The sequence below is a fragment of the Microcebus murinus genome, chromosome 15 (genome assembly GCF_040939455.1).
Source record: "Microcebus murinus isolate Inina chromosome 15, M.murinus_Inina_mat1.0, whole genome shotgun sequence".
NCBI classification, from domain to species: domain Eukaryota; kingdom Metazoa; phylum Chordata; class Mammalia; order Primates; family Cheirogaleidae; genus Microcebus; species Microcebus murinus.
Genome location: NC_134118.1, coordinates 43,741,147 through 43,759,693, shown reverse-complemented (window position 1 = coordinate 43,759,693; position 18,547 = coordinate 43,741,147). Strand labels below are relative to the sequence as shown.

The 18,547-nt window shown below is 34.1% G+C and overlaps 1 protein-coding gene across 4 annotated transcripts in view; it reads left to right on the top strand.

Annotated features, from left to right (window-relative positions):
• GAB1 (GRB2 associated binding protein 1) overlaps positions 1-14,330 on the top strand; it is a 128,766-nt gene extending 114,436 nt beyond the window's left edge. For 2 of the 4 annotated variants that reach the window (XM_012783807.2, XM_012783808.2), the window contains 5 exons: positions 713-802; positions 2,492-2,585; positions 3,669-3,792; positions 8,787-8,909; positions 9,883-14,330. In XM_012783807.2, the coding sequence (XP_012639261.1) occupies positions 713-802; positions 2,492-2,585; positions 3,669-3,792; positions 8,787-8,909; positions 9,883-10,041 (590 nt within the window). In that variant the 3' untranslated portion in view covers positions 10,042-14,330. The remainder of the gene's footprint in view (positions 1-712; positions 803-2,491; positions 2,586-3,668; positions 3,793-8,786; positions 8,910-9,882) is intronic. The other 2 variants (XM_012783811.2, XM_012783812.2) reach the window with 1 other exon arrangement.
• Positions 14,331-18,547: the final 4,217 nt, after the last annotated feature.

Genomic DNA, 18,547 nt, shown 5'->3' with positions numbered 1-18,547 from the left:
CATGGGGCGTTATGTACTTATCTGTGGCAGAGACTGAAAGTGATGGCAACTGAATTTATGCTTTCAAGTGGTTAAATTGAAAATAGACAATAAATAGTACCAGAATCCAAACATCTGATTCTTGTAAAATGAAGTCATTGGGAAGCCACTGAGTGTCCAAGGCAAAGTAATAAATGTTGGTCTTGGTTTTGGTCTTGGATCAGCAAATATTATAGCCATCTGCTCCTCTAGAACAATTTTGGTTGGAGAGGCAGGAATAGTCAGATTAAGGTTTTAAAAGCATCTCTACCAAATTAGAAGAGTAATATTATAGGGAAATAGGCCTTTGTGCTTTCTTGAGATCTGACTGAGGGATTTTATAATTTTTTAATTGGTCTAGTTTTCTAAGGCATGTTAGAAGAAAAACTAACATGGTACTTGTTTTTCCTCCATTTCCCTAAATAAAGACACTACTAACTCAGGCTGGTTATCCCACTAAAACCCTATTATTTTTATAACCCTTTGCTTATTACATTGTTGCATGTAACTTCTCCTTTCCATTGTGCTGAGCATGCATGTATGTAGCAAGATTGAAATATTCTCTACAAACAAACTTTTGTTTATGCTTTTGAGACATAACATTTCTGTGCAGGGCTCTGTTGCTTTTTTACAGAACCCATTTTCCAATTTAAAAATAACATTATATTAAGAGCATCTTCTTTTTACCAATTAGGTCAAAGTCCTAAAATTTTAAGACCCAAACCCCATGGTTTAGAGCGAACCGATTCACAAACCATAGGTGACTTTGCTACACGAAGAAAGGGTATGTACTTTAGCACCGCATGCTGTATGGGGCATTGGGAATTTATTTATTTCATAATGTTTTTTCGTGAAAAGCAAAAAAGAAGAGCCTTAAATACTACTACTGTTGTAAATAAAATTTCCCAGCACTTCTTTCTAAAGTGAATGCTTCCCATAATACATGAGTCTACTTGTTATACCATTAACAGCAGCCATGTTAGATATTTGATAGTATGTGATATTCAGTCTTGTCCTTTTGCATTATTCATTTAGCTTTTTAGACAACATATATTGTTTTCTTTAAACTTATGAACCGTTTGGGAGTTCCAGTTGTCTCCTGTCTTCATATGTAATATATGTCTTCTGTTCTGAGACAGAATAAAGAACCACTTCCTAGGATTAATTGTGCCATTACTTAGAAATTGACACCTAACCTAAACTGCTATTAGACTTTGGGTATCAAAAAACTAAAATGTTAAGAGTTAAAGAAATACTTCCAGTCAGCACAATATTTTGTACATGTCTATTTTAAGTATATAGGCAAGCAAAATTGTTTTAACTCAAATTTAATAAATTAATTGAGTCTTCATTATATTTGAGTTGATAAAAATACTTATGATCCTCAATCTGTATAGCCCTTTAAAATGAGCATCTGTTTTATAGTGTTAGGGTAATATAACATAGTTGATTAAAAATTACACATATATAGACCAAGACTATAAGGAAACCCAGAAAAATGAAAAGCTTTGTTCAGAGTGGCAGGATGAAACATAACTAAAATATTTATCTAATATATTTAAGTAGTCTCCTAAAGTATAATGAATATTAACAAATAGTATTGTTTTAGTTTTTTTACTCAGTCCATAAATTTCTGAAAAATGTCTCAGTCTCAACTTTAAGAAAAGGACTAAGATCTCTGGTACATATTATTGTAATAATTTTCTACTACAATTATAAGGTAAATAAGTAAAGACCACTTATAAATAAAGCTAATAAAAATATTTGCATTTGCTTAATTTTACATAATTTGGCAAAGGATTCTGTGGTTAAATTAAGCTAAAAATTTAAGGTAATTGTTTAAAGTAATTATGGCCTTTTCTCAGACCAGAGCTTAGATCTCAAAATATAATTAGTATTTTGTTTTGTTTCCAGACCAGGCATGCATTATTTTAAAATATTTTATCATTAATTCTTTTTTCAATTTTTGGTTTCAGCAAAGTTTTGCTTTTAATTTTTCCTACACATCATTTAAATGTTTGGTTATATGCTTCAATATTGAAGAATAGGAACATTTTTAATATAGATGACTAAATTTCCATATTGAAGATTAAATTACTGAAAGAATTGATTAATGAAATAATGAAAAGTATAAGTCAGGCAACTATAAAGGAATTGGTTTGTTACTCTTTCTTGTTCTCCTTTAGGTTACAGACATAAAATATTTACTTAAATTAAGATGCAAGATGTAATAAATAAATAGAGCTTTAGACTTTGAGGTAGCAATCATGAAACATTATCTGATTTAGCTTTTGCCACTAATTATTTAGCTGTGTGTAACCTTGAGAAAATCATGAAACATCCATGAACCTTACTTCATTGTGTGAAACTAGCTGGTCTTAGATTTGTATCAAATACAAATTGAGATAATATTGAGAGGATCTTATTTTCCAAGGTTCTGTACCCTAAAACCTCTTTTTCTCTTTCTTTTCAGCCAAGCCAGCACCCTTAGAAATAAAACCTTTACCAGAATGGGAAGAATTACAAGCACCAGTTAGGTCTCCCATCACTAGGAGTTTTGCTCGAGAGTAAGTCCTTTGTTTAAAACATGTATTAATAGTTTGTTTGAATAAGGTTAATTATCATAGAAAATATTTAGAACAGTGGTTATCATTGCATAGTCTGGGGATACTCCCTTTTTGGGGTTCTATAAAATTAAAACCATTCATTAAGATACTAAGATATTATTTACCTTTTTCATTCTCCTCTTATGAGTGTGTAGTGGAGTGTTACAAAGGCTGTATGTGATGATATTATTGTGACAGCTAACAGAACATGTATTTGTTTACTCTTGTGTTTTAAAAAGATTTCTGGTTGGTCTGAAGGTTGTGAGTTATCTTATTTGATGGTTCACAATCAGTTACAGATTGAACTCCTGGATCTACTACTTTCCTCCCTTCTCACTACTGCACTTGACTAGTCTTTAGATAGATAGATAGATAGATAGATAGATAGATAGATAGATAGATAGATAGATAGATAGATAGATACTCACTACTGCACTTAACTTGTCTTATAAATAGATAGATAGATAGATTTCAGTTTTCATTTCTAGTATGGTAAATATCAATAGCTGTAACTCACATATACAGAAATTTCCTTGGAGTTTGCAGTGATTTTTAAGTGAGAAGCGCTCACAAAACCAAAAGTTTCTGAGAATTACTAATCTGGAAAAAATGGTAGTTTTTGAAGGGGATTACTTAATTGAGATTTATTGAAATGAAATAGGGAAATGAGAAGAGTTTATGAAGTTAAAAACCTATGTTGAACATGTGTGTTTTATGTATACATATAGCTATTTTTTAAAAATAGAAATTCTTAAATCTTTTATTTTACGTCTGTGACTTTCTATTTATGCCCAACTCACTGGTAATATTTTGTTTTTACATAAGATAATTTGACGTGCAGAAATATGCTTTCATAGTACAGGTATAATTATTAGCTGTATGTTTGTGTATAGCAAATTGTGTTATAATACATGTATACAATAAATGATTGTAAACATAAAGGAATATTTCTGAAAGAATGCAAACTGTCTTATTTTTATTTTGGGAGTAATTTTAGAAGTTTTTGTCAAGATTTATGTTTGTGATGATAATTTTTGTTATTAGCTCCTCTAGGTTTCCCATGTCGCCCCGACCAGATTCAGTGCATAGCACAACCTCAAGCAGTGACTCGCATGACAGCGAAGAGAATTATGTTCCCATGAACCCAAACCTGTCCAGTGAAGACCCAGTACGTAAAGTCTTCATCTTCTCCCTTTCTGAGAAGCCCTTTGAAATCATTCAAACTAGAACTTTTCTTTCTGTTTAGAGGTTTTACCCTCACATCTTTCTTTATATACTTAAGGAAAAACAATAAGACAGCTTTTTAAAATGCTTTTAAAAAATAATATAAAGTCTAAGGCCAATGAAGGGACAAAATGTACTGTAGATGAGTTAAAGAAACATAAAAGTTGCCAGGTGCAGTGGTCCAAGCCTGTAGTCCCAGCTACTTGGGAGGCTGAGGCAAGAGAATGGTTGCTTGAGCCCAGGAGCTCGAGGCCAGTCTGGGCAACATAACAAGACTCTATCTCTAATTTTTAAAAAATAAAAAGAATAAAAGTTTTCACTTATATTTCATTTAACATGTACTTGAATTTTGACACTCTTCAAGAAAATTTACGAAAAGTATTTTATAATGCAGTTCTCCAGACCTGTTTCATGGCACTCTTGTGGTGAAATGATCTTATGCGGAATGTTTTTGATGATAATACACCCTTAGATAGGCTTAAAGATTAAAGACCTGTTATAAACATAACTTCTTTCAGATTGGTTATATCACTACAAGGCATAAGAATTTTCTAATCGTAGCAGACATTTTGTTCACCAGAAACCAGGTAGTTGCCAGAAAATGCTTCAGATATTTAAGAATACAAACCAATTTTTAATTTTTAAATTTTTTTTATTTTAATGTACACTAATCAGGTGGAAACCAATTTTAATTTTTGTTTAATATGTCACTTTTACCTTTCCTTAAGTCAGATTTATTGCTTGCTCTGTTATTTGTAATTTTAGTAGATAAATAAGGATATCAGTTATGGCTAGGTTCACCTCTGAGTAACAGAAAATAAATAACAGTGACTTAAGAGAGAAGTCTATTTCTTTGTCATGTAAAAGTCCAGAGATAGTCAGTCCAGGGCTGGCGTGGCAGCTCTGTTGTGCAGTCTTCAGGGATTCAGGCTTCTTCCAGCTTTCTGATCTGCTGTTCCCTGGGTACGGCTAACATGCTCATAGGGGAAGATGGTGCTCCAGCCAACAGTCACATTCCAACCTCCAGGGTGGAGGAAAGGGAAAAGCAGCAAAGGGTATGGCCCATCTGCCTCATAAACTGCTGTATACATCCATTAACCAGAGCTTAGCCTGTGTGGCCGCGCTTAGCCACAAAAGGGGCTGGAAAACAGAGCCCCTGTGTAACCAGGAAAACCTTGTTCATAGTTTATATAGCAGTTCCTGTGGAACAGTTGGCCCACCTAAAAATCCCACTCATGTGGGGGAGAGGAGAGTAGGTCTTGGGGGACAACCAGGCAGTATCTGCCAGGGTAAAGCAAATATCTAGTGTCAAAATTTAGAATGAGTAACCTTTTGGTGGCTTTATTTTCTTTAAAACAATCCTGTTTAGAAACACAAAATATAAAGCCCGATTCTGTCAATGAATTTGTGTTTTCATCCTTAATAGATTTTTAGGAGAAACCAAGGTTCCTCACAACTGTATGATGTCAGGGAACATAATTAGGTGATATGAAGAGTTTGATTTGGTGCTTAAACTAGTTAACTTAAAAGTATTATCAAATTTAACTGGGCACAGTGGCACGCACTTGTAGTTCCAGCCACATGGGAGGCTAAGGCAGAAGGATCATTTGAGCTCAAGTTAAAGGCCTGGGCAACATAGGAAGACCAGTCTCTAAAAATAAAATATACACACACACGCAATTCAAATTTATAAAGTACTCAAAAATAAATAATATAATTTAAAACATTTATGTCAGCATTGAATTAGAATACAATGAACTACATTAGTAACGTTTTCACTGTTTTTTCAAGGTAGGACAATTTTTATTCATTCTTTTATTTTTGTATTTACTAATTTTCAGCTTGATCAGTGATTTTTTATTATTGTTAACTGAATTTGTTTTCGTTATTATAGTAAATAGACTCTAGTAAGAATCTCAGTAAATCCTAAATATTACATCAGAGTAGATGTTGTCACTAATTTTTAAGTAGTTGAATTAACTTTTTTCTTATTACAAAAGTAGAGTATTTTCTAAGGTACTAATTGTCCTTTTGTCCAGAATAGTAAGTAGCCATAAAAACCTTGAAAAGATTACATAACAGGAGAATTTCAAAGTGTGATTTGTCATGGGTAAGTGTTAGGTGAAGGGAAAAGATTAGAAAGAAGAACATTACAACCAGAAGTCAAAGGAAATGAAAATACAAAATTATTTTTTTAGACCTTAGGACATTAAGCCAGAAAAGTACTTTTACCTATTAGTAGAGGTGTCTAACCACTATCTGGTGAATTTCTGAAGTACTTAGATCCTAAGTGTTAGCAGTAAGCAGAAGTGGCCCACGTGGAAATATCTATCCATAGACATAACAGAAAAGTCAACTGTGCCATTTCCATCTCTTCATGCTACTGACCACAGGGCTGATCATATTCCATACAACTTTTCCTTAGAAAAGAAAGTGATAGTTACAGCAATATTTATCAAACTTTTTCAATTTTGGAACTTAATGCAGCAGTCCCCAATCTTTTTGGTACCAGGGACCGGCTTCAGGGAAGACAATTTTTCCATGGACTAGGGCCCAGGAGTTGGGGACTGCAGATTAATGCACTGATGGAATATCAGAGAAGTTCACACGATGTAATATTTTCTTGGGTTGATGACGTCAGTAAAAAAAATAGTCTTAGAAAGTTGAGACAGGATCAGATCAAATCTTGTTTATATATGCAATGAAGATTAATTTATATGAAGTGAAATTTTGAAGCACAGTACATTTTCCAGAATAGTGATCGTGAGGTAGACGGTGGATAATGAAACATTGAATTGTTGATGCTGTCCATACGTTTGTATGAAGGTCAAAAGTCCATGCATTCATCAAGTGAACCCTTAATATGTCACCTGAAATTCAAATGATGACACACCATTATTAAAAACATGCATGTTCTTATGTAATAACAACAAAACTATGTTAAATGATTTTACATTTTTTTAAAGAATTTTAGAAAAAAGTGCTACAATTTTTATTTTATTATTTAATTCATAGAATTCTTATAATAACTCCTGGAGTCTTAGAGCTCTTCTAAACTGTTTTGGGAAAATACTGGGTGAAAGGCTGGAACATAGACACAGGCTGTTCTAGTAGAGATTAAATCAAGAGCAAATAGACTTCCTTGGAGACACACAAATTTTAACAATACTTAAAGATGAAAAATTTTCCAGTTCTAGTAATAATTAGAAATAAAACATTTTAGCAATTCTGAGAAATTCTCTTTAGGAGTAACTTACTGGGATTAAGTGTGCAGGTCATGAATTTCTGGGTTTCTTTTATAGCCTTATAATACTATCAACATTTCTAGACGTTTCTAGTTAGGGAAATGCAGGATGTGTTCTTTCATTGATCACATTTGAATATGGAATTTTATATACTTTTATGCCTGATTTTTTTTTTTTATGTGAGAGTTAAATATACAGTCATTCAGGGAAAAAAATTTCATGATGATTTCAGTTTCTTTATGAATTTGAAAAAAGGGGCATTGCTATTTGTATGAATTGATTTAATGTTTTCTTAGCAATAGTTGATAAATTTGGTTTAAAAATCTCCTCCAAATAGGACCATCACAGTTCAGTTGTGCAGGTTGTTGACTACACAAACATACTGCATACCTGGTTATATGAAATGTAGGCCACATGCAGCTAACCAAGCTGTGGGCCCTGGCACAGAGCTGTGTCACCCTACAGGAAGAGGCAGGCACCTTTTTCTAATTCACAAAAGTTTTCATACCTGCTGTCAGCAACCCACTACTAAATGAGGGAATAGACTTCACGTTTTTCTAGCACATATCTTTTCCCTAAAGCACAGATTTCTCTGTTTAACTTGAACAAAAGGAAATGAAATAGCAATATAAAAGAATAACAGAACCAAATGTATGTAACTTTCAAATTGTTTTGTTCATCATAACATATAAATTTTTAAGTTCATTAAATCGTGTTTTTCCCCTCAAATATGAGATAATGTATGAACATTAATGTTATCAACATGGTAGAGAGTACAAGGAATGAAAGTCCCTAATGAGTAATATACAGTCTTGCATGTGAGAAGTCAGAAACATTTCCAGATGAGCTTAAAAGCAGTAAGGCATGGAAACAAGTCATTTGTTGTAGCACATGTAGAAAACTGTTGTAGAGTAGGGGGCATATATAGGGACATACATGGGTTCACGCCATCCTTTTCTTTCATTTAGCATTGGTGTTCAAGTTTCTGCTAACCTATTTCTTTTTTATTTTTCCACCTCAAGCTCTTTTGTTCTTGTTGTTTACTGCTGTCATCTATCTCCTTATCTTTCTCTTTTTTTTAGAGAGTAGTCCTATTGCACAATTCCTTTTAGCAAGGAAGAGATCAGGCTAAGAGAAGGAAGGGGAAATTAAATGGTAAAAAGTCTAGATGATTGAAACAAAGTAGACTTTGCCAAGAGAGTCATGTGTTCATAGCTGTTAGTTAACTTACTTATTCTAAGCTTTTTTAGGGTGAAAGCCTTTAAATAAAATGTAGAAAGTTGTTTTAAAATTTAACTTGAAAGCAAAGAGTATAAGAAGCCTGTAGAGTAAAATTGTAATTGACTGCAGATATAATTTTAATAATGTTCAGGTTGAGATATCATAGTTTGATGTCTTAGTTTGAACCAAGTTTAACTTTGAAATTGCCTTTAGCTTGCTCTAAACTAGGTTTTAATCAGTTTTTAAAATATCATTTATTTTCTTTCAATCCTAAAAGGTTATTTTCTAAGAAGACATTTCTTCAAGCTATGCCCTCTTAAATACTTAGGGAGTCCACTTGTTCAAGACTTGAGCGTGGCTCTGGGTAAATAATTAAAAAAAACAAATACTTAGTCTTCAGTAGATGGCAAGCAAGACGAACAGTATGTCTTGTGAATGTTCTACCACTGATTTTATTGTATTATACTTTCAGAATCTCTTTGGCAGTAATAGTCTCGATGGAGGAAACAGTCCAATGGTCAAGCCCAAAGGAGACAAACAAGTGGAATACCTAGATCTAGATTTAGATTCTGGAAAATCCACTCCACCACGTAAGGTAAGGGAAACCCTGTTCTATAAATATTCACACTTACAAACCTGAAGAATCATCTCCTTTGGGGGAATTTTATTAGTTATGTTTAATTTAAATTTAGTAGAGTCTGTCACTTAATAGCATTTCGTAAATCACAAAGTAACAAAGTTATGGAGACTGATAAATTTATTTTTTCCTTTCTGATAGTATGGAAGTTGTATACTTTCTACTCTTTTAGTGGTTACCATTGAAATAGTTATTTAACAAATTCTGAAGTTAACTAACGGCTTCACTCTCTTTAAAATGATAGCTCAAATTATATGCTAATTTTGTCCTAAATTTTAATTTTTTTGTTAAACCCACAAATTAGACAGTATTATTACTCTTGTTAATATATTGCTTATGATAGGATATAAATATTTATCTACATTTTCTTACCTGTTTACCAGCTTCTGCCTTTACTATTTAGAAGCCTACCACTCCCTCCATTTCTCTTACAACTTAGGTATTTCCCTTACTTTTTAGTAAGCCTTTCACTATGCATTAATAATTATATTTGTTTTAACTTCTCTAGTATCTAATTAGATTTTAGGAGTAAGAGGGCATGAGCCTATATAGTTTGTCGTTCTTGAAGTACTGCTTTTCAGAAAACATTTCTTAGCTCAGAAAGTAAACATTGATATTTGTTCTCAGGGCTTGGAAGAAAGGCTTAATTAAGCTAAAGAGAGAATCAGGCTATGTATTGACTGTTCATCTAAAGATAAACCAAGTATCTGGTATCCATGATTTTATGAATATCATCTGTGATGGGAGCATTAATTTGAATTCTAGATCTAGATTTAGAGCATTAATTTGGTAATTAATGTTATTTTTTTGTGACCTTATAGAATTTCAAGAACATTCACAGTGCATATGTGTCTGTGTTTTAAGACTGAATGTCACTCAGAAACACTCCATGGTATGGGGGACTTCATGTTTTTTTTCCTTTGTATTCTAGCAAAAGAGCAGTGGCTCAGGCAGCAGCGTAGCAGACGAGAGAGTGGATTATGTTGTGGTTGACCAACAGAAGACCCTGGCTCTAAAGAGCACCCGGGAAGCCTGGACGGATGGGAGGCAGTCCACAGAGTCGGAAACACCAACCAAGGGTGTGAAATGAAAATACTGCTTTGCCACTTAGGAACAAAAGAGAACTGAATTGTACAGATAAATCTTGTCTGAAGATGACTTGACACTTCTACTCTAGGTAGATCCTCAGATGAGTAGAGTTGAAGTCAAAGGACCTTTCAGGCATAATCAAGCAATTTAGACTTAAATATGGTGCTTTGTGGTATCTGAACAATTCATAACATGTAAATAATGTGGGACAATAGTATTGTTTAGCTCCCAGGGAAACATTTGTTCTATAGTTAACACACTTGTAGTATTACTGTATTTATGCACTTTTTCATTTAAAACCTTGTTTTGGGTATTCCCAGTGTACATTAACATAATTCCTTTGGGAGTTCTTGTTTTTCTTCACACTACCTTATATAACAGTACTAAGTTAACTAAGCTACTTTTAGATTTGGAAATTGCTGTATAAACTACAGTCTAACATTAAAATGAGAGGTGGATTCACAGGTTAGCTTTCCACGGGAAGCTTCAGGTGGTAACCATTAGGTTAAACTACAGAGTATAGTTGGACTCATCATTCATTGCCTTCCAAAATGCTGAGGATAATGTATGTACCAGTGTCAGGACCTAGTTCTCTGATTTATGTGCATTTAGTTTTTAATGGTGGAACTTTGTTATATTTTGATAATGACAGCATTTTTGGTTCATTGAGTGAAGATTCTGCTGGGTAGGATCTCGCGCCTTTGAAAGACTGAATAATTTACACTATCAAGTAAGCCTGCAAATCATTGATGGCCTTTAGCAATGATGTGCTCTTGTACTTGTTAACATGTATTAAATGTTATTTGCAAAAGGTAGATAAATAATCAGGTACGTACCAGGCACTGATGTGCTAACACACTGATCAGGTTAGACAATGAGCATTGGTTGTGTTCTTGTTAGTCCTAATATTGGTTTCCAGTTTGGAATTAATGAAACAGTTGACATTCACTGTTAGTTATAGCAACATACTGTGATTTTTAGTTAGTCAGTAATTCAGATTTATTACTCTGAGAATGAAATCCTATCTTTTGACACCATAGTGCCCTTTCTATGATTTTTTTTTTTACTTAATATTCTTCTTGGCCTTATATTTAAATCCCTATGCAATTACTATTTTATATCTGCATTTTTTTTAAAAAATAGATGTTATATAAGTGATTCTCATATGTAGCACCTGTTGCTTTTCCCATAAAATAATTAAAAGTTTTGTACTGTGATTTATATTCACTACCCCAATTCAAGAACTATTGGAGCCTTGCTGTAATGTGAAATCTTATACTCATGGACCCCTTCCAACCAAATTTCTGAAACCACCAGAGGGAGGGTATAATTCTTTCTCACCTGTAACATGCTACACATGCCCTGTGATATGTATAGCAAGACCACAAATTATAGTGAGGCTACAGTTCTATTCATCTGTCTTGGCTTTGCAACACAATTTAGGAAGTTGTTTGCTTATTTTTTAATCAAGTTACATACAATCTCTTACATATTGATGTGAGACTTACTAACAGATTTAGGAGGGGGCAGATATAGGAGTACCCATAGCTAAGGCATAACTCCCGCCATTCCAACCTCTAACTGTTGCCTGAGTACACAGATGTGTCCTGATTTCTGGCCTGTTGGCCATAGTACTGTGCCTAATCAATGTACTAGGTTTATTTCCCCAATCCACGAACTAAAAATGTTCATAATAAGATGAACTGTAGGCTAGTAACATGTGATGCTTCTAAATGTCTGTTTCTTTTTAAACAAAAACTAAAACCCAGAAGTGAATTTTGAGGTGAATTTTTAAATAAAAAAAAGATTGTTTGAGTTTGGTGTGCAAGCTGTTTTATAATGAAATCACAAAACAAAATCTAAAATCATTGAAATGTGCTTATTAAACCAGAGGTGGGGAACCTGCGGCCTGGGGGCCACATGTGGCCTTCTGGATCCTAGAGTGCAGCCTTTTGACTGAGTCCAAATTTTACAGAACACATCCTTTGAATAAAGGCAACTATCAAAACACACAACACAGTTGATACATAAAGATACTAAATTGTGTTACCTGGAGGATGAATATATTTTGAGATTTAAAACACAATAATGTATAATTAATTCAAAAATAAACATCTTTCTTTAAAGCTGCCCATCGGAGGGGGTCTTAAGCAATTATGAATGTTTTTAGTATAATTTCTTCTTAAATTTTTATAAGTTACTCAGCATTTGTGAAGATCACTCTAACTTAGAAATATTGCCATTCTGAGTAATTCAAGAATGGAAATGTGTTAGGAAGGCAGTTTGCTTGAGAAAACTGAATCACATTAAACATTGTATTAATGATGTAAGTTGAAAGACAGTTTCTTATACAGTGGTATTTTCTAAACCTTTTCTTTAGCATTAGAATCCTTTTTTAAGTAAAATGTTGTATGTAACCCCTATACATAAAGCCTGAAAAGTTCATTTTATTAGCATAAATGTATTTTAGTTTACATTCACATTTATTTACTTTGGTCCATTACTAAGCATAATACGATTTCTGACTTATTTCTGAGTAATACAAATGTGGAGTTATAGATGAGGAAACCAGCAGCCAATTTATTTCTATGCCTTGTTTTATTTGCATACTTTCAAAAAAATTTTGATTCATACAAATATAAGTATAAATAATAACAGGTTTTAAACACTTATCTCAGGAGATTCTTTAATTAGAGATAGCTAAAGTTGTATTCCAAGGTCTATACAAAGATAAATTGTGCTGGAAGTTAATACATAAGCAGTCTACAGTGTGGTAAAATAGTGTATGTAACACATTAAAATGTGCATTTTTATTAAGTTTTAAAATGAGCACTTATAAAATAAATTTTCATTCAAAGCCTTTTAACTCACCTCTAACCTCCAAGAAGGTAGATTTCACCAGGAATGGGTTAAAAACCACTGGTTAAACATGGGACAGTTTTGGTGTTACACATCAGAAGTTTTTTTCTCTCACATGTTTGATGTTCTCTACCGATATTCCTTATTTTGAAAAACTAAGATTTCATGGAGGTTTGAATGCCAAAGCACAGTGCTTTCAAAAATCAAAATTCAAACTTGAAGAATTTAAGCTATTTAACTCATAGAAGGTATCAGTAAGCTGTAAAAGGTGTTTTACCTATACTCTTAGCTTATACATTTTTACCTTTATCAACACTATATAAGCTACTGTGACCATTTTAGAGACTTCCATAAAGGTACTATGAGTGTCTGTGTGTGGGGGTGTGTGTATATATATATATATGGAGAGAGAGAACGTTGTATTTAATCATAGACTAAATTTAATTTGATAGAGACATATTGTTATTCCTGTACATTAAGGTCATAATTTCTTCTGGACTCTTTTATATTTAATTAATGGGGATCACATCTTCCTATTCATAAATGCATTTAAACTGGAAACTGAACACTATTGTTTTTTTTCTACTAGTGGGAAGTTGTCTGCTTTCCCCTTTTAAATAAAAAAAAACAGTATTTTTTATACTTTGTTAAAATATTAACTATTTTATGCTTGTACACTATGCTGTAGACACTGATCACAATTCTTGGGTATTTCCCAAAACTCTTAGTGCCTCTTTTTTGGCCCATGGAAAGTGTTGGTGTTAGTATTTCGAATGACTGCAAAGCCGTTGATGCTTTAGAAACAATGAGGTAGGCTGATCCTTCCTGGTCCTATATTTGGGTTATTCTGGTAGGTCTTGCCCTCCACTGTCAGGTAAGAAACAAAATCTTTGACATCGATTGAACACATGACTGAATCAAGTGGATACACAGAGCGAGAAGGAGACATATACCCTATGATAACAGTTACTGTCAACATCTATTGTTATATGCAGATTTTTACATAATTTTTAAAACTGAACTATGAGATAAAAAGCCATAGTGTAAATGAATATTGTAGACATCATGGGCTTGATTTGATGAAAATAATTTGTCAGGTTATTGAGATAATTGTTTTTCATCTGTTTAAATATGTTTATATATTACTACAGTTTGAAATAATTTAATTTTTTCTTTAGTCTTAGATTCAGTATAATTTCTGTTAGGAGTTTCAATAAACTTTTTAGTCAAGGGATTAACATAGCTTCTACTTCCTTTACATAAAAAGATACGGTTTTGTGTGAGTTCTTGTAACCTAAATTGATGGTTGATGATCATACCAATTTCAACAGCAAAATCTTATGTATGAATTTCTCCCCTCATGCACTTCTTTTGTAAAGTTCCAATTGTAGATATTTTCTGCTATCAAATAAAACTTTTCAAACAGTTTGATTTCAAGACCTTGTATAAACAATTTAGATACTGAGATTGTGACTGCACTTAACTGCACTTCCCATTCCCACTTCTATAGGGTCACTCATTTTCTACAAAGATGCCACTAAATCATGCTAAAACACAAGTCACAATCTGCTCTTGCTAAATAGGAAAAGCTGCTTGCCACATGCACATGCCCCATTCCTCCTCTATCCAGCTAGTGCTCCCAGCATTTTATTGAGTAAAATGCCAAATACATGAGGGCCTACATGTAACCTTTATCATCAGAAATTATGTTTTATACTTAAAACATGACTTGGGAAATGATTCTGTTTATTAACTGGCTTGGTTTTTTCATATCCATGAGAGTTTCAAACATCTCCAGGACTTTATAAAATCCCAAGAATTGCTATAAGTCAGCCCTTTGGTCCACTCAGCCTAGCATTCTGCAGCTCTGACTCTCATTAAATCATATTTGGGACTTTGGGGGAGGGTAAGGCTCTCTTCTTTGAGGTCATTTCCTTCTCATCTGTCTTTGTCACCTTGTAAATAGTGTGAAATGTATGGGTATTTGCATGTAACTTCTTTGGGGAAAAGAAACTACATCCTTTGATACAGAAACACTTTTTGAATTGCAGTTAAGAGTTTTATGGAAAGATGACTTGACAATTCTGTGACTGTTATTGCATATTTAAAAAGCCAGGTCAGCGATGGGAAGCATTTTATTAACTGTTATGATTGTGTAACATTCCCCCTTAGATTCTTGATTTAATATTATGCAACATTTTTTTTAATAAAACAAATGAACGCTTATAGAAAATATGCTTCTAAGATGTATTTCTATATTTAATTTAAAATGATTTATTACTATTACTCATGATTATAGTTGGTAATTGATTCTTAACGTATCTTCTCTGATTTTGTGATTTATGTGGTGCCTGGGACATTTAGAGTACTCTGTGTGGGACATAGAGTGGTATAGAAAAATTTTAAAGTCAAATCCAAAAACAGCCCACTTTCTCAAATATGGTATTTAATTTTATTTGCCAACTTGGCTAGGTTATGGCACCCATGTGTTTTGTCAAATACTTGTCTAGGTTTTGCTGGGAAGACATTTCGTAGATGTGATTAACATTTACAATTGTTTTGGGTTTTTTTGTGTGGTTTGGTTTTTTTTTTTTTTTTTTTTTGGTAGACAGGGTTTCAGTGTTTTGCCTGGACTAGAGCACAGTGGCGCAATCTTGGCTCATTACAACCTCAAACTCCTAGGCTTAAATGATCCTCCAGCCTCAGCCTCCTGAGTAGCTGGGAATACAGGCACGTACCATCACCCCCCGCTAATTTTTGTAGAGATGGGGTCTCACTGTGTTGTCCAGGCTGGTCTCAAACTCCTGGCCTCAAGCAATCTTCCCAGCTCAGCCTCCTAAAGTGCTAGGATTACACGTGGAGCCACTGCGCCTGGCCAATCAATTAATCTGATTATCATCCATAATGTGGTTGGATCTCTTTCAATCATTTAAATGTCTTAAGAGCAAAAACAGGTTTCCCAAAGAAGAAGGAATTCTGCCTCAAGACTATAACAAATTAATCCTGCCTGAGTTGCCAGCCTGCCCTGCAAATTTCAGACTTGTCAATTCTTATAATCCTGGAGCCTTCTTTAAAATAAAGCTAAATCTTTGTGTCTCTCTCTTTCCACATGTATACAATATGTATATATACACATATGTATCTTATTGGTTCTGTTTCTCTGGAGAACCCTGACAGATACACGTATTAGTTAATCTGAGTGCCTCTTGTACATATACCAAGCAATGATTTTGAAGTTTAATTTAAAATGTACTGGCAGTCTGTGCTCCAAAAATTTTTTCTCTTTTAAAAAGTCGAAGAATTTCTAAAGCCATTTGCTGACAGTGAACCATGTTTCCACTTTTGCTGGTCCCTTTTGTCTTCTAGGAACCATTAAACTGGCATTGTCAATGACAGAAAACATGTACCAAGAAGAAAACAAAGATTATTATAGCTTCTTGCTGAGTGGGGCACAGGATCCTATTAAGAACAGAATTTCATTTGTAACACCAAGTTGTAATCTTGACCCTTGTTTGTCACATGCTATATGACCCTACACATTTATTTAGTTTTCCTTGCTTTAAATTTCCCTTTCATATGTAAAACATTACCCTATGACCTCTAAAACTATGGTTTATAGGGGAATAAAAACCTCAGCGCATAGAAACAATGAGTTTGAAAGTTGCTTATTCCAATTCTTAGACAAAGTAATTTTGGAATTCAGGCTCAGGAGAATAACTGCTGTCTCAGATTTTTATTCTACTGGATGGTGGCCTATTAAAAATGTAGTCATTTTACTAAGGTAACTGCTACATGTGTTGCATTATGAAAGGTGCTGTGGGAAACAGAAGAAATCTACATCATCTTTATCTTTACAAATTAATAATTGTACAGATTATATTATAAATATACAGAACAGTAAATAATTACTTTTGAGGTACCAACCATGAGCTATCAAAAACAAAAATAAAGACAGGGTTGTAGTCAAGAGACACTTCATAGAGATGGAGATAGAGCTGAACATTGGAGGATTTGCAAGAAGGAAAGGAGACGATCCCAAAAGAAAACAATATAGGGGGAGGGGTGGCAGGGGCAATATATGTAACCCTAACAATATTGTGCCCCCATAATATGAAATAAATGGGAAAAAAAAAGAAAACAATATAAATTTATTATTAGCTTATTGTTTCATGAGAAGAGAATAAAAATAAAAGAATATGGATAAATGTGTATTGGGAAGGTTATGAATATTAGTTATCTAATGCGTAACAGACCAGAGTGTAATGACTTAAAATAATAAATCATCTATTCTCATAGGTTTCATAGTCAGAAATTCAGGAGTATCTTGGCTAGACAGTTGCCGCCCATAGTCTTTAATGGAATTACAGTCAAATCAGCTGAGACTGCAGTCAGCTAGGGCTGAAGGATCTGCTCCAAGGTGGTTCACTGACTTGGCTGGCAAGTTGGTGCTGCCTGTTGGTGGGGGCCTCTGTTCCTCTTCATGTGGGCTTCTTCCCAGAAGCACTTGAGTATCCTTATTACGTGTCAGCTGACTTCCTCTAAAGGCGGTGATCCAAGAGATGAATCAAAGGTGTAGTGACATTTTATGACTTAGCCTTAGAGGTTACACATTGTTATCTCTGCTGCGCTGTAAAGGGTTGTACAGTCCACTCCCTGATTCGTTGTAGGAGGAGACTTACCCAGGCATGGATGACAGGAAGTGAAGATCACCGGAGCCATCTTAGAGGCTATCACAAAGGCAGAGTTAAGAGTCAAGAGGTGAGGCCAAGGATGGAAGGCCTTAAGAACCAGATAGAGCTTGAGTGAATTGAGAATGAGGACGTTAAAATGCCGGAACAATAATCCAAAACATGAAAAGAGTAGGCCACAAGAAGTCAGGAGACAGTTTTAAATCTAGGTCTATGCGTTTAGCTGTGTGTTCTTACAAAGCTATTCAACAGGTTTTAAATTACTGAGTATAAGGATATTCTTACTCAGTACTCATAATACTGTCAGGTAGGTACAGTTATTTTCTCCAACCCTCACTTAAACCACTTCGGTACCAGTGTTGACGATAGTCGACAGCCACAGATGAACGCGCACAGCGACTTTAGTCGACAGCCGTGATGTGACTTTTCATTTATCAAAATAAAATTGTGAACATTTAAAAATAACATAACATAATGAAAACATAACATAATGAAAACATATACGTATATATGTTACCCCAATACCTATATGTGTTCTGATTTATGTTACAAGTAAAGCTGCCTGTAAAGTAAAACAAGCTTTCAGTGCTCTCAAGCTTTCCTCATCACACAAGAGCAAAACGGACTCGTCGTCAATGCACAGCACAAACCATCATGCGCACTGTGAGTGCCGGCTGTGGGCAAGGTTTTGTCGCCGGTGACCACCGTACGGAAGTGGTTAAACAACTCCACAGGGATTTTTCCTGATTCTGCCAACCAGAGGTGCTAGCTCCTTCCTCTAAATGTGTCAAAATTGGTCACTCTCCTCACATACTTTTCATATTTGGCTGCTGTGATGGTGTATTAGTTATCACAGAGTATACCACAGATAGGGGGGCTTAGACAAGAGACATTTCTTTCTCACAGTTCAGGAGTCCAGAAGTTAAAGATCAAGGTTGGCTGGTTTGGTTTCTTCTGAGG